A 23,742-nucleotide genomic window follows, 5' to 3' on the forward strand; every position below is an offset into this window, starting at 1 on the left:
CCCCATGGACTGACTAATTTCCAGGAATGAAGGACTATCATACTAGACATGCATGGACAATACTGGCGGCTGATTGTTATTCTCTAGCATACACTAAAATCCTGAGATCGGGGTTTAAAATACAAAAAACAAGGGGAGTCTAGAGGAAATCTTGTGCCTATAGGTACTTATATACAACGTTTTATTTACTTGTAAATTCTTGAATTGCAACTGCTTTGGTCTAACAACTGTTTAGCAACATCTCATTCCTACTTCCTCAGGGCAGCGGAGCAGCTTTTTATGACAGCAACACCAAGCCCTAGGCCCTTGGTCACAGATAACTGCCCATCGCAAGGGACAACTTGGCTGGGACCTTAAAACATTGAACATGGGGGAGCCCTGGAGGCGCAAGGGCTTAAGGCACAACCTATGAAGCTGTCTGCAGCCACTGTAGCAGGAGTCGGATCCCTGGTCGGCCAGGGAGCTTCCTACATGATGCATCAGATCTCTCCCGACTCACCCACTGTTCCCCTCAGTGGTGTACTCCGGTCAATCTGCCTGTTCTGTTCCCCACTCTGTCTCGGGTGAATCCTCTCACCCACCCCCCACACCTCTGGCCTTGTATGCAGCTCTTGTATGCAGAAGCTCTTGTATGCAGCTCTTGTATGCAGAATAAATAAATCTTTTAAAAAAACATTGAACATGGGGGAGAGGGTATGTTTCTGTTTCATTACCTATAGGACCACTTTGGATTCCAGCAGAAAAGGATTCCAGAGCTCCAGCCATTAGCCATGTAGCTGCCACCCGGGATGCCACCTATGCAGGCCGACAGGAGAAACGAGGACCCTTCCCACTGAATATGCTGTCCTCCGGAACCGCGGATCAAGACTCGATGCCCTTCAGGCTGCTGTACGCTGACATGATGGACATCACCAAGCCCCCTAGACACCACCAACTCCGTTGTGTTTTGTTGTGACACTGTTCTACGAAACTCCTATTCTGATGTCACGGACCTTAGAGACAAACTATAACAACAACAGACAGTAAAATTGTCAAGAGATCAGCTAAAAACTGTACAGACCCAACTGTCTTAGCCCTGTGACTGGACCTGTACATCCATCTGTGTAACTCCATTTGTATATAATCAGACTCAGGCTACATGCAAACATATTAAGCTACAATTTCAAGGAAATGTAAATATGTCTGAGCAAATGCAACACTTGCAACAAAATACACAGGCGGCATTTGTTAAATGCTTATCAGCAGTAGGAGGGAAAGATGTTGTAAATTTAATGATGGGAGTTAGCCAATTTAAATAAACTGAATTATGTAAAAGCTTTGGAAATTATCTTCATGTTAGTTGCACTAATCCCTATTTTTGCATATCTGTTACTTTAAATCCTCTTCTACAAAAGTAAAGGAAGAAACATGTGGGAGTGAAAACAACTGAAAGTTGCTGCCATAGTCATTGTCAAGGTTGCACTAAAAAACAAAACAAAAAAAAGGGGACCTCCCTGCTGGTGCAAGGGGTTGAGGCGCAACCTATGAAGCTGTCCACAGCCAGTGCAGCACAAGTTTGATCCCCAGCCAGGGGGCTACCCACATGGCACAGCAGACCTCTCCTGACTCCCAACTGCTCCCCTCAGCAGTGTATTTCCATTAGTTCACCTGTTCTGTTCTCCACTCTGGTGAATTCTCTCATCCCCCCAACACCTCTGGCCTGTACCCCAGTTCTTGTATGCATAAATAAATAAATCTTTTTTTTAAAAATGGGGGGAGACGTGGAGACCCCTATGGCATAAAGTGCGGAGACAAGGAAACTATCAGGGTCATGGCTGAAAGACTAGGCATGGCTAAAAGATGGATCAGCCTGGGTCAGAAAATTGGCCCTTGTACAGATCAGGATGTTGTGTCAGCGAAACCAGGCCTGTGAGAGAAACTAGATTAGAAGAGAGAACAGAATAATCTGATAATGCAGAACCTTGGCGGTGCATGTGTGCCAGAATACTGCTGAATACTAAGGAACAAAAGAATAATCCACTGTCTTGTAACTAACCTAGGAGGTGGTCTGTCTCCATAAATCTGAGTTGCTCTGGGTGTTCTGGATGACTGAGCCAGAATGAGACCTTGTGTCCCCTGTGTCCTGCTTCTCTTAAACTCTATTTTGTGCCAGTCATTTCTTTATTCCTTGGTTCTTTCAGATTCCTCTCTCAACCCTGCTCTCCGGAGCTGGACCGTTCATGGCAATGGTCACTTAGGATTTTCCTATTTGGGAGTGAGAGAAAAACAAATGTCCCAGGTCACTCGTAAGAGGCAGTTTGCCATTGCTGTGGATAACCTCTGCCAGCAGCAACAGGACTTAAAGGATTCTCAAATCTTCACATCAGAACGACTGGAAGACAAGCAGAGAAAGCTGAGGTTGCTCGTCAAAGCTCTGGATTCTGTTGGACACCAGGCCCCTTTCTGAGACCAGGGAACACCTTAGCTGCAGACCATGTGGAAAAGAGCCAGCTGATGAAGATCCCGCCTTTTGCAATTCAGGGACCCTGATGACAAATGTGAGGTTTGGAATTTAGCTCACAGAAGCTGCATTTTCTCCTTCCATTGTTCTCTAATATCCACCAAGTCTTACTAGGAGACTAAAATTCCCTCACAGGCCCGAGAAGTCAGAAGTTTTCTTTTGAAAATGAACATTAAGCATCCTACAAAGCCTTCTAGAAGGACCAAAATAATTTAACATGTTTTATACTTTGGGGAGGGGTGCAGAAGTGGGGTGTAGGCCAGAAGTTTTGGGGATGGGGAGGTGAGATGACTCACCAGACACAGAGTGGGCAGGAGACCAGGCGATCACTGTTGTAAACAGGAATACAGGATTTCATAAGGATAATTGAGAAACAAAGCATTCCTTATGTAGACAGGCTAAGTTTTCACCACTTGATGTTACCACTCAACAAAAAACTATGAACCAGAGACACTTTTAGGGGGGCGGGGGCGGGAGGGGAGGGATTGGGGCCAGAATGGGGGGGCTGCAATTGTATGGGGAATATAACAATAAAATTTATTATCTAAAAAAAAAATGTGAAACAGAAAAAAAGAAATATAAATCAGATTATATTAAAAAAAAATAAAAATAAATCCCACCATTATTTTCTGATCCTATTGATTCAACTGGAATCATCAGTCTATAGTAAAACATTCTGTAAAATACGCTTCATTGGTCATTTCTATTACTGCAGATGTATCCAAAAGATGATTGAATCTTCGTTCCTACGGAGGTGTTCATAATTCTAACAGATTAGACTGTAGCTTTCTCAGAGACTATTGGCATCCTGGTCAGCACAGTGTACTAAGACCATTTTCTGGTCTCTTGTAAAGGAAACACCTAACTCAAGTGAGTGCTAGCTCTATGGTTTCCAACACCTTGCTGAGCAACACCAGCTGGCATCCATGGATTGAACTCTAGTAAGACTGCACAAAGCCTTGTTCCCTTATGAAAAATAAGCTTAAACTGAACAATAGACTTTGGGGGGTTCGGAGATGGGGAAAATGGGAAGGAGACACTGAGGAGAAACTGGAATGGATGGGGTCCCTTCAGTTAATCCTCAGAGGCTCTGCTCTGTCTGATCTGAATAGGAATTCTCCAAGAGTTGGGGCTTCATGCAAAGAAAGAAAGAATCAAACACTGAGCGCTTTCCGGGGCTAGCTACATCAAAATCAGTTGGGAAAGCTTAAAATAGAGACTGCCAGGGCCCAAGTCTTACAGTATGCCTTGAAATCTTCCTTTGTCTCCTCACTAGTCTGCGGAACAAGAAGTAGAGAATTCTCTACCCCCGTAAGCTCCCAGGCAGTTGGGTTGTCAGTTTGTGCTAAGGTTCTTATGGGAACCAACAGTGCCCTCAGGATGTAAATCCAAATCACATCCATGCATCTCACACTTGGCAGTATTTCCAATAACTAAGCCTGAACTCCTTTAGATTTTACTACCTTTTGTGCACCCCAAAGTGAGGAGAAACCCAGACTGGAGAAATGTGCAGACACATTTGTTCCTTTGTATTGTTTGCATTACCTGTGTCTCCCCATGCCGTGAGGTAACAATTAGAGGCTGTTTTCTGTGGCCTCTCCCTCCGGAGGGGCAAACAGGCAGGCAAGACGTGGCTGCTGAACCTCCTACGCTGCTCTTCTGGTCCCTGCAGTCTCACCAGGGCGATGTCGTAGTCGCTGCCGTTTGGTCGGTACTCCGGGTGAATCACGACCTGCTGAACTCCAATTTCTTCCTCCTATTCCCCCGGCACCTGAGTGTGATAATCCCCAACTCGAACAGCATAGTTCTTAGTGCTGTTACCATACCTGAGAGGCAGAGAGACTAATGAGAGGCTTGTCTTACATGCTGAAATGAGTCAGCAGGTTAATTCTTCAGTAGGTTAATAAGAGACACTGCAGACAATTGGGTTGTCAGTTTGTTACAAATCATTGGCTCCTTTTTTAAATTTAACCTTTTCATTTCTCTGACCCCACTGGACTCAGTTCTATACTCAAAACCCATCACTTCCTGGGCCTCCCCGGTGGCGCAGCGGTAGAGCGCTGGGTTGCGAAGCTGCCCGCAGCCTCTGCGGCGCCGGTTCAATCCCCGGCGGCTCCCCGGCCAATGGAGGAGGGTCCCGCATGGCGCGCAGACCTCTCCTGCCGCCCGCTGCTCCCCTCAGCAGTGTACTTCGGTCCTTCTGCCTGCTCTGCTCCCCGCTCTGGCTCTGGTGAATTCTCTCACCCTCCCGCGCTTCTGCGCTTCTGACTGTACCCAGTGCTTGTATAAACAAAACAAACAAACAAACAAATAAATAAATAAATAAAAACAAAACATGCCTCTAGAAAAAAAAAAAAAAACCAAAAAAAAAAACCATCACTTCCTTTCTCCATTTCAGTATTTAATCCAGATTACCATCTATTTTCTGAAAAAGCAAATGTGAAAGAAGTGTGGAAAATAAAGAGCTAATCATTAACCTGTCATCAAGTGAAAAATAAACAAATAGTGTAGGGCAAAATTACTATCATTGCTGCCTTCATTTTTCTTTTTAATACCGCTTTCAAGCACACTATGTCATTTACTATTTATTATGTGTTTTATTCTCTCTCTCCCCTGCTTGAATAAAAGGCATTCAAGGGCATCAATATCTGTTGTGTTCACTGATGAATCTTAAATACCTAGAACAATGAGGCCCTGGTAAGTAGGAATGTAGCTTATGTTTGTTGACTGAGTGAACAAATGTACATTTTTATGTCTTCTTTCCATAAGGAACTATTCAGTTAAAATAGAAACACAATATTTATTAGATTGATAGCTGTTGGTCTGTTTATCAGCCAACATACGCCTTGATTCTGGAGTAGTTTCTCAGCCTCAGCCCTGTTGACAACTGGAGCCAGATTGTTGTGAGGGGCTGTGGAGCTGTCCTGTGCATTGTTGGAGGTTTAGAGTCATCCCGAGATTCTATTCATTGGATGCCAGGAACACACATGCAAACACACACACACACACACCCTCGTTATGACAAACAAAAATGTCTCCAGACATTGCTAAATGTCCCCTATTGTGCAAATTGTCCTCCACTGACATCCACTGACATAAAACACATGCACCAACCCCCTGCTGGCCACTATTTCCAATCTCCCAGTGAAGATTAGAGCACCTTGCTCATCCCCTTTATTATTTCCTGTAACAATTTTAATGACTTAATTTCCAACCTTTCCATTTTATTTCTCTAAGTCCTCACCTGAAAATACTACACATTTCATTTCTGAATCCTGATGTCAAGCAGTTCACTTTTTGCCACCTTCACAGTTTTACAGTTCTACAATCCTTCAACCCATTTTGACTTCAAACCTTTGACCCTACTCATTTTTTTTTCCCATTTCAATCTGACTGCTACAACTTCTCCTTCTTACAAGTCTTGGATTCACAATCGCTCTTTTGCAAAAAATTAATCTTTCTTTTCTCTGGTGAAACTGTAATTCTGGATTTATCAAGTCACCACCGACTTTGCGCTAGTATTTCGCTGCTGGAATAGAAAAACATACATTTTACAACAATCACCCTAATTTTCCCCCTCCTGTATGATAACAACATCACAAAAGTTTCTATTTCATAAAAATAAATCCCCAAAAGAGATTTAATGTTACGGTTCATGCCGGATGTATGCCCCAATTACCTGTACCACTTTTAAAAATACAAATGTCCAGGTCGCACAGAATTTCATAATTAATAAATTAAATGGGGCCTCCCTGGTGGTGCAGCGGGTTGAGCACAGTGCTGTGAAGCTGTCCACAGCCTCTGTAGCATGGGTTCGATTCCCGGCCGGCCAGGGAGATTCCCACTTGGCGTGGCAGACCTCTCCTGCCTCGCCCACTGCTCCCCTCAGCAGTGCTTTCGGTCTGTTGCCTGCTCTGCTCCCCACTCTGTCTCCGGTGAATCCTCTCACCCTCCCGCGTCTCTGACCTGTACCCCAGCTATTGTATAAATAAAAAATAAATCTTTAGAAAATTAATGAAATAAAAAATAAATGAATAGGGCTGATGTAGAATCATAGGTGATTCAATTTCACAGACTTGAGAATCACCGACCCAAAAGCTCCAAAAGGTATGAGTATACTGCCCTTCCATGCCTAGAATTTCACTGGGTGAAGTAGGAAGCATTCTCATGAGTAGTAATCAATAGCTAAAGGAAAAGTCAAACACATTCCATACATATGCCAAGTTCTCAGATCAAATTATTTGGGCACACACCGCAGTTCGTATTCTCATCAATCAGGAGTTGATATTAAACTGAGAACAAAATATTTTTAAAAATAAAATATTTCCCTGACAAGAAGAAAATGAGCAGCATTCTCTTCAAAAGAAAGGTCTTTAGTAGCACCTCTTTTTTAAAGTTGTCTCAGCGAAACCTAAGCAGTGGTTCCCACACACCTCTCACTCCAGTTATTCTTAAAATAGACTTTATACCTGGAAACCTAAAGAGCATCTGACACAAGATTCGATTAGCTTCCAGTCACAGTATTGGAAATACTCTACTGTCACCTCTCCTGGCAGGTGCTATTACATGCTTCAGGAGTAACACTTTGGCTGTGGTTCCCAATATGACCATGGACTATGAAAGTATCTATTACAGTTCTAGGCTTCTCAAAAAACTATGATGAAATCCTCTTTTTCAGTGTATTTTAAGGTCTTTCTAATAGAGCCTTTGTTATTTTGATAGACTTTATTATATTGAGAAATGCTTCTAAAACAAACATTTCCTGTTTTGGCTGATGCACCATTTGGTTGTTTGCTTTGCTTTCAACTCCCCCCCAAGTAAAAATTTGATGAAATTCCCAGGCAAGTTTGAGATACAGAGGATCTGGGATACAGAGGATCTGCAGTTTAGTAAAATCCAAGATTCAAGTTTGTCTGAGTTTCTAGTGCTAAACCACCACCAAATTAAACACCATTATTAAAAAGAGAGGTGTTGATTTTGATTTTTACTTTATTACAAGTAGTCTTTTTCCTGGTCCCTTATTTAGGTTTTCTAAATTCCTGCTATAAGTGAGACCATCCGGTATTGTTCTTTTTCTTTCTGCCTTATTTTGCTGAGCATGATCCCTTCCAGCTCCATCCATGTTGCTGCAAATTGCAACTGTAAACCAGTGGTGCACTACAGGGTGTGGGAGGAGAGAGTGGGATCAAAGCAAGGTGGGGTGGGAATTGTATGGGGATTATAACCAAGATGAAAATGCATACATTGTGCAAAAATGAAAAATGACATAAAAATGTATAAATTGAAATAATAATATAATAATAAATAAATTTTAAAAATAGAGGTGTTCATTCAGGTTGCAGTCATATTTTTTACATGGATTCAGCTCTTTAAAAAGATAATGTTGTAGGGCCTCCCCAGTGGCGCGGAAGTTGAGTACTGGGCTGCGAAGCTGCCCACAGCCTCTGCAGCGCCAGTTCAATCCCTGGCCGCTGGTTCGATCCCTGGCCGCTGGCGAGGGTCCCACATGGCATGGCAGACCTCTCCTGCTGCGCCCGCTGCTCCCCTCAGCAGTGTATTTCGTCAGTGTGTCTGTTCTGCTCCCTGCTCTGGCTCTGGTGAATTCTCTCACCCTCCCACGCTTCTGATTGTACCCAGTGCTTATATAAATAAATAAATCTTTAAAAAAAAAAAAAAAAGATAATGTTGTACACCAGCTTGTGCACATCTGCTACTGTTAGAATCTGTTTTTCTCTGTTGTTTCGATGAAATTCAAAAAGGGCCTGACTGAGTTGCTTCTAAGTGGTTGACTGAAGCAGCTTATGTAAATGGTTCTATTTGCTTAGGAAAAAATGACCTTCCCTGTAGAAGCTTGCAGTGTCATACACACACACACACACACACACACACACACACACACACACACGAGGAATTAAGAACTGCTTTGGGCATGACTGATAGGTTTATATATATCAACAAGACCATATCCTTTTTTGTTTGTTTGTTTTTATTCCCCATACAAGACCATATTCTTAAGAACTCTACCACACACGAGGTCATGACAGAGTATATGTTAAGCACTTCAAATACTGTATTCTTCAAAAGCAAATGGCACTAGTCTGCAGCTCATCTAACTATAAAGACCTAAACATTTCTGACTCAGAGCTATAATCTTTGATAATTTTCTGCTACTCTAGCATTTCTAGGCAAAAAATCAAAAAGATAAAATCGGGTAAAGCTATATTCTTGAACAAATTCAATTTGCAGTAGATTTACAGAAATAAGTCAGTACTTGTTGCAAGTACATTTTTTCCTCCAAAATGGTATTTGTTATCAGAATAAGCAATTAAAAGGAATTAGTTTAATTCTCAGGAATTTTTCTCTCAATTATACTGCTGCACCACCATAGGGAGAGGGTCATTTTTTGGTACCTGTGGTTGTCATTTAGAATAGAAAATAGCAAAAGCCAGAAATTTACTGTGCAAGATTCACAGGGCAAGTACAAAAAAAAGCTTGATTTATTCAAGTTTCCTCTTCAAACTGCCAACAGGATGCTGCATTCCAACGTCTGCATTGTATCAACACTGGGGAAAATATAAAAAATAAAATTTAAGACCTTTAAATGGTGATTCACACTGCCTTGGTTATCTGTATTAGAATGGCAGCAGATTACTCTGAACCTCACAGTATGTGAAAACTATGGGCAAATTAGAGTTGAACACTAGAGGTCTGTCAGCCTTCCAGTCAAATTCCCTTATCATGTACAGAAGGCTGCATATGAAGTGAGGGTAGCTGAGGATGGTGGATCTGGATCTGAAGTTAACTGCATCCTGGTCTCTCCTGCCAAGGTCATCATTTCTAGATTATTCTGATAGGGGGATTATATTGGGTTGTCAAAAAACGCATGCCATATTTTTTCTATGTTTTCTACGCAAAAATGAGGCATGACTTTTCTGACAACCTAATATAAAGATAACTATTCAATGAAGATAAAACAAACAAGCAAAAAAACTGTCATCCCATAGAAGAAAATAACACAGATGGCAATAGCAATCTATTGTTATTCAGCAGTGACGGCTCAAAAGCACTGGCCTTTATCATCACTGCAAGTATTAGGCACCAATGAAGGTCCAGTGAACATACATTGTACATGCCTCAGTAGCAGAGATACAAACAGAAAGATTTCCCACCAAAAATGACATCGAGGTCCCCTACCAATAGACTCTAAATTAGGCTCCCATGACATCCAAAAGGCAGGTAGCCTTTCAGAGTCTGACTACAATGCTCCTGCACTACAATCTCAACAATTCCAGGGGAAATCTATTTTTGCAAACTTCCGAGTCCCTGATGATTAAGGGACAGTTGTTTTAAACCAAAGTCCCTGAACCTAGAAAAAAAAAAATCGGGTGCTTGTTCTAATCAGGGGTAACTGTCCCTATGCATTTCAAAAGCCTTACTGCAATAAATATGTGAGTTATAGAATAGTGAGGCACATCAAAACAGGAAGTCTATGAAACTGGATATAGGTTACAGACCAAGTCAAATAGATGCACAACACATTTACAAAACAACCTTCACCCTTTTCACATTAGTAGAGTTTGGCATTCAACCCAAAGCACACCAAAATGCTGCATATCCTAATCTGCTCCTCTACTTTTTAATCAGTTGCCTTTCCCTTATGCTGTGCAGATAATGGGAAGAAATCCAAAATGACATATGGAAAAAGTTATCTGTTGACCTAAGGTTAAAATGCCACCATCCTCTAAAGAATCCAATGCCCTTAAGTACATCCATTCTCTGGCAACTGAGCTCCACTTTCATCCTGCAACAATCATTTAAGATGATCGACTCTGTGCCAAGTAATATACTAGACACTTGGCTTATAAACACAAAGGAGACGATTACTGACTTTAAGCAATAATCTAGCAGGACCAGGCCAAAGGAGGAATAATGACATGTAAACAAATAAATCCAACATGTAAGTAAAAAAAAAAAAAAAAAGTAAGACCTTTCAGAGAACCCAACAGTTTGATCAAAGTTTTCTATTTCAAGTGGAATGTGGAATTTGTGGAGGAATCTCCCTCCTTTAATACCTTAAGCCTTGAACTTTTCAGACTATAAATTTAAGCAGAGACTTGAAAGATAGAGTCTTAAATATGATGAGAACAATCTTTAAGGACCAAGTGAATGAATCGCCTAAGCTCTGAGCCCCAGGGCCAGATCTCTGCAGTTTCTTACCTCAGTCTTCTCTATAGAGGAGTAGAATAAAATCATCTTCAGTTCCTGATTTTTGCCAATAATAATCTTTGAGTCCATGTTTTTCAACTCCAACATAATAACAGCCCATGTCTGTTTGGAATTTTACACTTTATCAACTACTTTCACATACTTCTCTGTGGAACGTCACTGCCTTCATCTTACAAATGAAAAAACTGAGGCCCCTAGGCATTCAGTAATTTCCGCAAGTTGAACAATAAACCATCAGAGGAGCTAGAATTGTAACCCTGCTTGGGAGGGCAGGTCTACCCTTCCTCTTACACAGCACCAAGTGTTGATTCCTATCATAGAACCCCTGCCTGCTCGCCCTCCTTTTCTTTCTACCTTATAACCTATCCCCCTCCAGTTCCTACCATACTGGATCTTAATCATTGAAAAACAAGACCAATTTCAGTCATTGCAGAAAAAGGGCATATAAGCATATTACCAAAGATCTGCTCGTGTAGCTTAAAGTTCATTCACAGACCCCTAATCAATGGACTTGATCCCCTCTACCTATCCCATACATCCCCAAATGGCTCATCTCCTAAAACTACTCTTTGATCAGATGTCAAGCCTCAAAATCATTCAACGGGTTCCTACCACCTAGTAAATGAACAGACACTCATTCCCCTCACATCCCAGACCCTCCTGCTTCTCTCTAGTGAGTCTACTACACAAATTCCAGATCGCTACTCTAGTTGATAGCTGCCATCCCTCCAGTACAGCTGGCTCCATTTCCCCCTCTCTACTCTAATCAGACATCATCTACCCCCAGCTCCACTTATAGAAGAATCCAGCCTCTCTGACCAGACCTCACAACAGAACTCATTCTTCCTCCCACACACAGGCCATTTCACCTTTCAGCAGCCCTACAGTTAAAGAAATAAACACAACACAAAGAACCTCTTCCTTGTGTTAAAATGAAAATCATCCCATCTTTCATTAACACCCATGATACTGAAGCCACAGAGAATGCACCAGTGGGACTCCACATGCTGTCACCTGGCTGCTTGTCTTCCTGAGTGTATCACATTCCTGCCACACCCAGAATGCAGCACAGTTCTCTCTGCTGGAGAGTGACAGTGCTTTTGTCCCCAACAATAGCTGAGCACAAGAACACAGAATAGCCAGGCTCTTTGCTGCTTTGTCTGAACAGTGCTCTGTCAGTGCTGCCCAACACTTGCTAACTTCATGGGCAATCACATATTAAGTGGAAGGATGCCACTGCCTGTGAGGTCTTTTTCACTTGTGCTGCATTGAAGCCTTATTTCCTGGAACGAAAGGCGGCATTTTACATCGTCCTTATTCCATGTTACTTGCCAGAATCATCCCATTGAGATTTTTGGTCATTGTGGATTCTATTTTCCAACACATTATTTGTCTTCCCGATCCCCAGGGATCCAAAAATGTGATTAACTTGCCATCAGTGTCCTTTTCCAATGAAATGATTCACATGTTGAATAGGCCAAGGATAAGTATCCCATCAAACCTACTGCATTCTTCGCCATCATCATTCTTCAAATATCCAGACCACATTTTTATTCTCTCCACTCAGTAAATGGATCTGCACTTTTAATGTACATCAGATTCTTCTGAGAGACTTGGCAAGAATGCAGACTCCTGGGTCTCACCTCCACAGATTTCAGTAGATATGGAATAGAGACCCAGAGACCGGATTCTTAACAAAGCTAAATGCATCTAATATTGTGGTGAAAAGTCCACAAGTTAAACACAGTGCCCTAAGTCCTTTTTTTTTTTTTTCCTTCATCAGATCATATTTACAATATCGACGTCTCTCTCCTCTGGGATCTTGTAGCTACAGAAAATTCTCACGATAGCATGGTTCCTGTCTGGTTCTGCACTGTATCTCTAGTGATCTAACATCCTTAGGAAAACTAGGAGCAGAGCAATTACTTGTTGTTATATAATCTTCATCGTCTATCACTCCTGTCATACACAAATGGATTAAACCCGCTGCTCTAGAGGTGAACCCTCAAACTCCATTATTATGCCAGAAATGTCAAAGGCTATGTAAAACATAGGCGTATATCTTCTGTTGCACCATGAACATGAAAGATTAGATAAGAGGAAGTGAACAGGGATCCCAGAAACAGAGATACATGAGAACCTGGCATATGACAGAGTTGACATAAATCAGTGGATAAACATGGAATGCTCAATAAAAGTGCTGGGGAAACTATCCATAAATAAAAGTAATTTGAATCCTTCCTTGTGCCATATACCATATACAAAATAAACAGTAATCAGATTAAAAACATAAATATAGAAAAAATGTTTTAGAACTGGCAAGTGAGAGGCAAGCAGAGTTGTTTGGAAGAAAGGGCACATACCTCTTGAAGCAGTGCGCCGTGGTGAGGACCCAGCAGCTGCTCAGAAGCGTGGCCCCACAAAGGAGCCTGCCATCTCCATGGGAAGACTTCAGCCAGAGGGACACTTGCCAAGGCCAGCCGCCCCTAGGAAGAAAGGGCGGCACACAGCCACGTCGTTAAAGACAGAAAAGCCAAGACAAGCACTCATTAAAATAAGGACACAGAGGCTTCTGGGTGAAGAAATAGGAGCATACAAGAGACCCCAGGACACAAAACCCTTCCTAGGTGCAAAGTGGTACCCCTCCACCCTGGAGCTGACATGCTGGAGAATGACATACAGGCATTTATAAGCACCCCCTCTCTTAGACATTCTTAGAAGGAAGTTGAGGCTTCTTTCTATTTCATGATTGCAAATGTGTTTTCTCCCCTTCTCCTACCTCACTTAAGCAGCCTGAAGTATTTAGTACGCAAAGTGCAGGTTTTCCAATAGAAAATTAAAGAAACAATAAAATTCTATTGAGTCAAGTCTGAAACAAACATATTCTAAACTAAGTGAATCCTTGTAGTGACACATTTTTTTTTCAAATCTTCTGTCAGCTACTTTGTTTCTCCATATAGCTTCTCTGCAACATATCTGTCATATAAATCAGGGGTGATAATAGCAGAACCAAGTCTATAAAAAGTGAGTGAGTGAAGGTCAAAGAACAGTGAAATTATCAATGCAATCTGTATTTAACTCCAAAATATCTTTGATTAGAGAACAATGGGAATAAAACAAATCCCTTAAGCAACAGTAGAAAATTCCCACTTTTTTAAACCTGTATGACTATCAAATAATTCTGGAACATGGACTCTCTCTTCTGAAGAACCCTTTACCTTAAGGAATTTTTCCCACCAATGATCCGCTTCTGCCGCCGGTGCAGTAATCTCAAACCACAAACCGAGGAGAGGGACTCTGAAGCAGAAATAGCGCATTAACTAAACTGTCATACTGCTGAGGGAGGGATAAAGACACAAGGGACAACCCCCCCAGTGGCTTCCGCCTCTATTTTAAGATGCCTTTTCTCTTCAAATTATAGGATATTTTTTCCTCTAATAAAAATAAAAAGTTGTTTTCTCATTTAATCAAGGTAATAAAGTTTGCAAGCCTGCAGGGAAGTTTATGGGGTTTCCCACATTCAGCTCTGAAGGGGCTCCACAGGTTGCAAGATGGCTTGACCCTGTCCAACATATCATTCCGTAAGTGCCTACACCTTGTCCTCTCCTGACTGATTACAGAGGTCGTCTTGGAGTTCAGTAGCATTAAATAAGATGAGAGATCTGCCAATGCAGTGGTAGTTTAAATTACTTGCTTTTCACATACTACACTCCCCCAAGCTACGTATACAACAGTAACTCAGCGAAGCAAAGTCTCTTAACAGGATGGACTTCTGATCTGAAGTTACATGAATTCACATTGAATATTAATCTACAGAAAGAGTGTGCAAAGCCAACGTAAGCATCAAACTGTATTTAAAGGCATAGAGTCATTTCCCTAAGGTAACAGACTTCTGTTAACAGAGCATAAAAAGGAAGTGTCAAATTTAAAAAATACAAGAAAGCTGGCGTACAAAAGGATAAATATAACAAGGTATAGACTGTTTTCCAAAATCATAAGGAAGTGGCATTTTATTGGGATATTTTGTTTCATTTATTAAGAAGATGTAAATAAGTGTAGATAGGCACTGGTTTTCTCTCTGTGAAAAGACAGAAGGAGGGGGTGGATTTGTGACAAGAATATGAAACCTTGCCAGTACTCATGGTCTCTGATAACAATCAGGTAGCCCAGAGCCCAGTAGGGAATCAACACTTGTTATTTCTTTTTTTTTTTTTTTTTTTAATAGAGGCATGTTTTATTTATTTATTTATTTGTTTGTTCATTTGTTTTGTTTATACATGCACTGGGCACAGTCAGAAGCGCGGGAGGGTGAGAGAATTCACCAGAGCCAGAGCGGGGAGCAGAACAGGCAGAAGGACCGAGGTACACTGCTGAGGGGAGCAGCGGGTGGCAGGAGAGGTCTGCGCACCATGTGGGACCCTCCTCCGGTGGCCGGGGAGCAGCCGGGAATCGAACCGGCGCCGCAGAGGCTGCGGGCAGCTTCGCAACCCAGCGCTCTACCGCTGCGCCACCGGGGAGGCCCAACACTTGTTATTTCTTGATGGAGAAAGAGGATTTGCATTGTGTAGCAAGCTGATTAATTTGCCAAATGACCTCAGAGGGACATTGTCAAACTTGAGCCTCATTTGTTAGGACATGAGTCCTCTAGATGACACTACAAATTATAGAAAATTATAAAGCACAAGTTTTCAATAACGTTCCAAGTCAGGTCAATGTACATAATGCCAAGACAAGGGATGATGTAATACTAAGCAAGCCGAACTTAAAGCTTACATCATTCTGGGGAGTAGCACCGGATTGCAAGAAAGTAAAGTCTATTTCAAGCCATAAAATACACTGTCATAACAAGATGAAAGAACAGAATTAATTTCTTTTTTTTTTTTTTTTTTTAAAGATTTATTTATTTATTTATTTATACAAGCACTGGGTACAGTCAGAAGTGCGGGAGGGTGAGAGAATTCACCAGAGCCAGAGCGGGGAGCAGAGCAGGCAGAAGGACCGAAGTACACTGCTGAGGGGAGCAGCGGGCGGCAGGAGAGGTCTGCGCGCCATGTGGGACCCTCCTCCGGTGGCCGGGGAGCAGCCGGGGATCGAACCGGCGTCGCAGAGGCTGCGGGCAGCTTCGCAACCCAGCGCTCAACCGCTGCGCCACCAGGGGAAGCCCAAGAACAGAATTAATTTCATTTATGAAAGGATCTCAGCACATGACCAATAACCAATGGCTTGAATTTTAATTACTTTCTGAAGTAAGCAGTTATTAAGCCTCAACAAAAGGCAAGCAAGCCAGATGCTGTAATCTAGCAGGTCTGAAATGAAATGTTTTAACTTGAGGAATGGTAGCACTAAAACCATGGAAATACATCAGAATAAGTCTTACCACAGCTGTAGAAATGCACAACAATAAGTGTGCAAACAATGAGGAAATAAATAAAACATTTTGTAATTATTGAAGTTTTATGTTTTTCTACTGCAGTTTAAATTATTGAAATTTATTCAATTTATACAAATTAAGTTGTAATCAATATTTAGGAAAAATTGGTTTAGCAAAGTATCCTTCTAACATAAATATAATAATTTATGTTAAATAACACAGATAATAAATCCACAACATATATAATAGAACAACATAGACAAAACATGAGGGTTATAAAGTGTTCGACATACACAAAAGTCCCTCTAAAATGAAAAATAATAACGTCAAATTTATTTGTTTGCATTATTTCTATTAAAAGTTATTAAAAGATGTTATAAAAAGTGCATGCTGGGGCCTCCCCGGTGGCGCAGCGGTTGAGCGCTGGGTTGCGAGGCTGCCCTCGGCCTCTGCGGCACCGGTTCGATCCCCGGCTGCTCCCCGGCCACCGGAGGCAGGTCCCACATGGTGCGCAGACCTCTCCTGCCGCCCGCTGCTCCCCTCAGCAGTGTACTTCGGTCCTTCTGCCTGCTCTGCTCCCCGCTCTGGCTCTGGTGAATTCTCTCACCCTCCCACGCTTCTGACTGTACCCAGTGCATGTATAAACAAACAAATAAATAAAATAAATAAAAATTAAAAAAAAAAAAAGTGCATGCTCCAGTGTAAATGCATGTGCTTGTAAGAAAATCCTGTGTACCAAAATTGTGAACTTACAATTCACACAAACAGGCAATGGATCCTTTTGTAAAATATAACCACACTTTTCTCCAAAATAGCTAGTTTTTCTCCTCATTTATTTAAAACAGTACTGATATCATGAAGAGCTCAGAGCTTTCAAGAACTCTTCTATTCACTTACCTACAAGACATCTATTATACTATATTATACAAACTACATTATACTAAGTATACTAAGAAATTACTTCTCATTTTCCATATGCTTTTAAATTTCAAAGGATAAAATGTTCAAAAGATAATTGTCACTTTTGCGATTAATTAAAAAGAATTTCCCAGGGCTTCCCTGGTGGCGCAGTGGGCTGAATGCAGCACAATGAAGTTTGTCCGCAGCCTCTGCAGCGCAGGTTTGATTCCTGGTCGGCCAGGGAGATACCCACATGGCACAGCAGACCTCTCCTATCTCACCCACTGCTCCCCTCAGCAATGTTTTTGGTCTGTCTGCCTTTTCTGTTCCCCACACTGTCTCTGGTAAATCCTCTCATCCTCCTGAGCCTCTGGCTTATACCCCAGTTCTTGTATAAATAAATAAATCTTAAAAAAGAATAATTTCCCTGTTGTTTAAAATATTATTAAGACTAGAAGTGCCTTTTTGTGACTATTTCTTTCCTCCTTTTCATGAAAGAATGAATTTTCAAGGACATCAAATTGTCAAATTTTGTTTTATTTTAAAATTGACTGAGACTATAGAAAAGGGGTCACCCCAGAGATGACAAAGCCTTTTAAATCTACCTCTTCCCCTGAACCCTGCTATCCCTGTAAGCCCACTCATGCAAGTTCAACCAGAATCACTGATTCTAAATACTAGCACAAGGAAAAGGAATTCTATTAATTCTTGTGGAAGAGAACTCTTTGTTACAGCAGTATTGCTTACAGAAACAAACTGTGCATTGGAGGTATTTCTCTGTTTAGGGCCGCAAAAGAACACCTACCTTTATGACTGTTAGCAGATGCTTTCTTGCTTACATAGTCACAAATAACTCCTGCATCTTCACTGTGACGGCAGTTGTGTCTTCCAATATCTTGTTTGATACAGTCGGCCAAGGACCTCTCATTTCCTGTGCATTTCACATTATCCACGTGTATGGGTCCTTTTCCTTCCTCAAAATAAGCCATGGTTCTTGCTCTGGCAGGACCCCTGGAAACACAGCATTCTCGAGAGTGTGGGGAATCAATCACACATGTGAATAAATCATAACATATACTCTCATTCAATTATATGTTGTAACTTTTATATATTAAAATCAGCATCTATACGTATTAAAAGATCATTTATTTCTTGACTCTGTCAAAAAAAAGGAAAAGCTTCAGAGAGGTGTAACTACATCCTCTTTGTTATTATACCCCAGAGCTTTTGTATCATATCAGTTGCCTTTAATTTAGCTTCGGCTCAGCAAGTCACATTTATTGGCACATCAAAGAATCCTGCCAGTCTTAAACCTTAGCTTTAAGCAGGAAATCCCAAATCTTATTTCCCCTTACAGAGAATAATGCTCTCTTCAAATTGGTATATTTCCAAGAAAATTAAGATATTAATAAATAATTACCTAGGGAGCTAAGAACTAATTTTTTGCCTCACTTAGAAGTACGAAAGTATAATTTTGAACATAGAAAGAGAAAACCAGGAATCATGAATAGAAGGCAGGATTATTTTTGGTATGGTACTTTTTTTTCATAACACAACACTTTGAAAAATTCACACTAAAGCTTTCATGAAAGATTTCAAACTAACATTCAAAACTCAATACTTGAACAATTAGTTACATTATTATGAAAGGTAAAAATGTTAATGTTTGAATCACAGGAAGTTTTTCTTATACCCTCAGATGAAGGAAAGATTTATTAATAAATATTTAAGATAACAAATCAAGACAAAGATGGTATAGCTTAACTAAAACATTATTAATTTCAACAAAAATTTAAATTAAAAATGCTACTTTACTGAAAACCACCCTAAGGAGAGTGAAAAGATAAAACTTTAAAGTTGATGAATATATTTGCAATAGATATCTACAAATATATTTGTTGGTATAGAGTATATATGGGGGAAAGATCCCCTACCCTAGTCTCATGTCTATTTGTAAATTATATAGATGTTCTTTTTTTACTTGCGATAATGTTGGTTTACAACACTTAATGATTTAGGGGTATTGGTTCCCACCTCTTCAGACTATGTGTTCTTTTATGAAATCGCATTTCCCATTAGTGGAAAATTATAATAAAACATTCAAATATATTTAAATTGATCAAATATTTAAATGCTTCTCATTTAAAAACTATTTGATGGCAAATTACAGATTGTGCACTAGAAGATAATTATCCAATTTGCTGTAATAACTTTAATTTACTGATTCACTTCTTAAAAGACTATTCAAAAAGCAATTACAATGTGAGATATTTGGATGCTTTTCTTGATAATTGTTAAAGGAATATTAATGAATATTATTGAAAATTGCTACAAACTAAGCTCATCATCTAAGATAAAATGTAAAGTGGGTTAAATAAAGATAAATCAGAAGCAATAAAAAATGTAGAAATTAAATTTCACAAATATGCTTAGGAACTCTTTTTCCCCTTAAACATGATTTACCATACAATTCAAGCATCAAGTTTGATATTTCCCTTTATATTTACAAAGGTAATACTAGAATTCCTGGATCATCCATACCAAAAAATAAAAGTATGGCCAAAATCCATTTCAAACAGGAATATACTCTGATGGCTGATTTTTGGATAAGGCATTTCACTGAAAATGTAAAAATATTTTTGTTCTTTACAAATGGAGGGTGGAGTGTTAAACATGTATTGAGCAAAGAAAACTTAAATCATTGACTGACTTCACTGAGTCATTTAATGTGGCCTCTTCCTACTGGCCCATATTTTGAAAGCTGAAAATTTCTATTATAAACAGTGGACCTACTGACAACAGGGCAACTGGAGTGGCAGGAGGTCCAAAACCAAACAGCAAATTGAAGTATATAGTACCTGAATAATATAAAAGAAAGCTTTAGAAAAAACATTTGCACTACTATTAAGATAAAAATACTTTTAAAAATAAAAATGATATTCTGCATAGGAATAACAATTAATTTATCAATATTTATGGTATGCAAACAGATAATTCAGGACATATTTTAAAATTCAAACCACTATTAGCTAAAATTTGATAACTCTCTAAACTGTAACATGGGCTATGTATTTGCAGTTCCCAAATCAATACTTACACAAGTTGGGTGCAGACATGCACACAGCCTCAAAAATTTTGAGGTACCTAGCTGAGGTCTCACAAGGAGATGATAGGTCTTTTCATTTCAACTCTCAAATTGTAAACAAGTATCCTTTCCCAGCTAGTTAGGGCTACATTTTTTATACTATTACTCATGCCCCAATGAAGATTATCTAACATGTAGATTGTCTCCATAAGGCAACAGTGAGATGATCAACCAAAATGCAAATAAATAAATAAATAAATAAATGACACAAACTTGACTGCAAAAGGACAACTGTTTGCAAGTATGAGAACTAAAAGAGGACAGAAAAAGATTCCTTGGTTCGAACTCAGTTCCAGCAGCGATGGCTCACCACTTGCTAATTCAGGGTTCAGAGTGACTTGATAGAGCATAACCACTGTGAATAAAGAACCACCTAAACCACAGAGAAAAAGCTAATACCTTTGGCTGACGGAAGCAGTATTATGAACAGTCAAGAATATTAAACTATTTCCTCATTAAATAAAGACTTCGTTACTTAGGAGACAGGTACATTCCTTGAGAGAAGAAAGAAAACGTAAATAGATGCTATTTAGTATTATTAGCCCTATTTAGTATTATTAGCCCTCTAGCCCTCTAGCCCTCTAGTATTATTTATACTTCTGAATGAAATCCGCATGCTGTCAGTATTTTCAATGGGATGATATAGTTAATTTCAGGTAAGAAAAAAATTCATTAGGACAAGTCTGAAAAAGACAAAAGAAATATTCATCAAGGAACCATCCCAAATCATCAGGTTGGCCTTACTTGTAGCCAAGCTGTCGACAGATGACGGCTGCATCTTTATCAGTCCACCCATCATCACAAATTGTGCCCCACTGGCCATGGATAAAAACCTCCCCTCGTCCTTCTTTCTTATTTGCTCCAGGACTTCTCCCCCGGGTGCTCTCTACTCTTCCAGCCTGGTTGGGGCACGAACCCTACCGCGCGCATGGAGCGCGTGGCGGATGCAGACGAGCAGCGCGCGGAGGAAGCTGGTCTGCTGCGCTTGGCCCTGCGCGGGCTGATCTGGGGGCGCAAGTGCCCCCCGGAGTGTTTTCGGGCCCGGCGAGGTGGGGGCGAGGGCCGTCGCGGGCGTCGGGGTGGGCGGGCGGCGCGAGCCGAGCCGTGGGTGCAGAGCGAGGCGGGGAGCCGGGCGCACGCGGCGGCGCGCGGGCCGCTCCTACTGACCTGGCAGGGGAGACACGACGATCACGATCACGATCACGAAGGTGGTTCTCCCAGGGCGAGGCTGGTCCGCTGCGCCCCGGGTGTGCTGACCCCTGCGGCTTCCCCTGCTGACCCCTGCGGCTTCCCCACCTGCGGGAAACTCGCTGCGTCAGGTGTGGCGGGGGGTCTGCGCCCGCGCTCTCCCCTGAGTGTGTCCTAAAGGGAGATTGGGAGGAGGTCAGCTCGCCACCTTTTTTGTTCAACTCTTTCTAACCGTGTGAATGGCACGTGTTTCATCTCTGTGGCTGCGGCTCTTGTTCTCGCAGAGTGGGTGAAGGCCTCGGGAGTCTGTGAAGGATTCCTTGCGCTTGTGTTTCAAAGGACCTTTCACTAAATTGCGTTAAATTCCTTGCGCATGGATGCTCCGCCCGGGCTCCCCAGGTGTGCGCCCTCACCCGCCCCAGCGCCCCCCCCCCACCCGCGTCACCTACAAAAGCGAAGAGTCTTTTAAAGTTTGAAGGATACAGTTCTCTAGTTTCTCGGTTTTTTGCAGGATAAGTGATTCACAATCAGTGTTTCAGCAACACACCCCGTTGATCATACGCCCAGTTGAAGTCTCTGGAGCTCCGGTGACAGCATGCTGTTGTTTATTATTTTTAAAGATTTATTTATTGGGCCTCCCTGGTGGCGGAAGGGGTTAAGTCCGCAGCCACAACAGCACGAGTTCGATCCCTGACCACGGAGCAACCACGTGGCCCAGCAGAGCTCTCCTGCCTCGCCAGCTGCTCCCCTCAGCAGTGTAGATCCGCCTCTTCTGCTCCCTACTCTGGGGAATCCTCTCGGAAACCCCCACACCTCTGGCCTGTACCCCAATTCTTGTATGCATAAATAAATAAATCTTAAAAAAAAAAAGACACCCCACAGTGCAGGCAGGGGCACACACTCCACCCCTCGTGGTTGTGAAAAAGCAGCAGCGTCAGGAACAGCTGCCAAAGAGAAAAGTCGATCCGAGGGAAGAAGATGCTCTCACCCAGGTGGGGCAGGTGGGGACAGCTGAAATGGATTTTAACGTGGAAACCAGGATGATTTATTTTGGGGGTGATGTGCTAGTTCCCCGGAATATTTTGGTTCAATACAAAATGGAATATGGTGATGAAAACACATGAGTGTTTCATGGGAAGCAAAATACACGGGAAAGCAGGAATCTGAGCGTGAGCCAGAGAGCACCTGAGCTGCCCTGAAAGTTTCCTGTGCATTTGAAGTCCCTGTAAAGTCGGTCACAAGGTCTCCCCCGAAACACACCAGACGACCCTTTGAGGGGCGGCTCCGAGCAGATCCGGGGCGCGCACCGGGGTGGGGCTCAGGGCTAGAGCGGGGGTCTGTGGCGTCCAGGCCGCCGCTCTGCTCGGGCGCGGGGGCCTCTGCGGCAGCACCTGGGCCCTGGGCGCGGGAGGCGCGGGGCGGGCGAGGGCGCACCCCTGGGCGCGGGGGCGGAGCATATAAGGCGGCGTCCCGGCGGCCGGGCGGGCTCGGGCCCCCAGCGAGAGCGGCGGCGAGAGAGGACGCGCAGCGGCCGGGACGGGAGCAGACCCCGCGGGAACGCCGGAGAGAGCCCCAAGAGCGTCCAGATGCCCGGGCCCCCCTGGAGCCCCCCCACTTCAGCCCCGCATCCCGGCCCCTCAGCCCCCGGCCCGCCCAGAGAGCGCGGAGAGTCGGGGTTCACCGGGCCCGGGCCTCCTGCCCGCCCTGCCCCCGGGCGCCCGGCTGCGCTGTCGGGGAGAACGCGAAAGGCCCCGTCAGCCCCCGGATCCCCGGGACCCTCTGCCCGTGTGCCCGGAGCTCCCGGAGCCGGCCCGGGCGGCAGGACCCGGCGCCTACGGGAACGCGGCCCCCGAAGGGCTGGGACGGGAGCGGGGCGCGGGGTGCGCACGGCGGGGGCCGCCGACGGACTTGGGCCCCGCTCAGAGCAGGTCTGGGGCGAGCGTCCCTCGAAGCTCTGCCCGCGGGGGGAGGGCGAGCCTGGAGGCGCCGGGAACCCCCAGGAGGCGGCCGCGGCCCGGGAGCGGCCGCCGGAGACTGGAGCGGAGCGGGGAGCTGCCGCGGGGCCCGCCCAGGACCCCGAGCCGAGGCGCAGGCGCAGCGGCGGGGGAGCAGGAGCCCGACGCCCCAGCCGCTCGCCCGGCGCTGACGGGGCCCCCGCCACGGACGGCGGGGACCCCCGAGCACGCCAGGGGCTGGGGCGGGGGACGCCTTCTCCGTGGCGCCCGCCCGGGGAGGGGGAGCGAGGGGATCCTCTGCGCCCCCGGAGAGGACAGTCGGGGCGGCCTGCAGCGGCCTGGGGGGAGCTTCTCCGCAGCCGGCGGGAGCGTCTCAAGAAGCCGCCCAGACGCGCCCAAAGCGGGCGCCCAGGTCGGGAGCCCGGAACGGGGGACGCAGCTGCGGAGGCTCCGGGAG

The 23,742-nt window shown here is 43.3% G+C and overlaps 1 protein-coding gene and 1 long non-coding RNA gene across 2 annotated transcripts; both read right to left on the reverse strand.

Moving 5' to 3' along the window:
- Positions 1-777: 777 nt before the first annotated feature.
- On the reverse strand, positions 778-3,982 carry LOC129146363 (uncharacterized). Its single transcript, XR_008552975.1, has 3 exons — positions 3,741-3,982; positions 2,036-2,244; positions 778-1,004 (listed from the first exon to the last, which is right to left on the reverse strand). It is a non-coding gene; the product is annotated as an uncharacterized LOC129146363 (long non-coding RNA).
- Positions 3,983-4,004: 22 nt separating this feature from the next.
- LOC119253276 (neurotrypsin-like) lies at positions 4,005-21,072 on the reverse strand (the record flags this gene model as incomplete). The annotated part of the gene is given in 6 exon segments (XM_037520859.1): positions 4,005-4,326; positions 13,090-13,212; positions 13,945-14,023; positions 17,803-18,008; positions 20,887-20,993; positions 21,064-21,072. Coding segments are annotated over 6 exon segments (846 nt in total), but the record flags the coding sequence as incomplete, so codon positions are not given.
- Positions 21,073-23,742: the final 2,670 nt, after the last annotated feature.

This window comes from Talpa occidentalis, unplaced genomic scaffold, assembly GCF_014898055.3.
Source record: "Talpa occidentalis isolate TD23 unplaced genomic scaffold, MPIMG_talOcc4v2.1 talOcc4.2, whole genome shotgun sequence".
Lineage (NCBI taxonomy): Eukaryota > Metazoa > Chordata > Mammalia > Eulipotyphla > Talpidae > Talpa > Talpa occidentalis.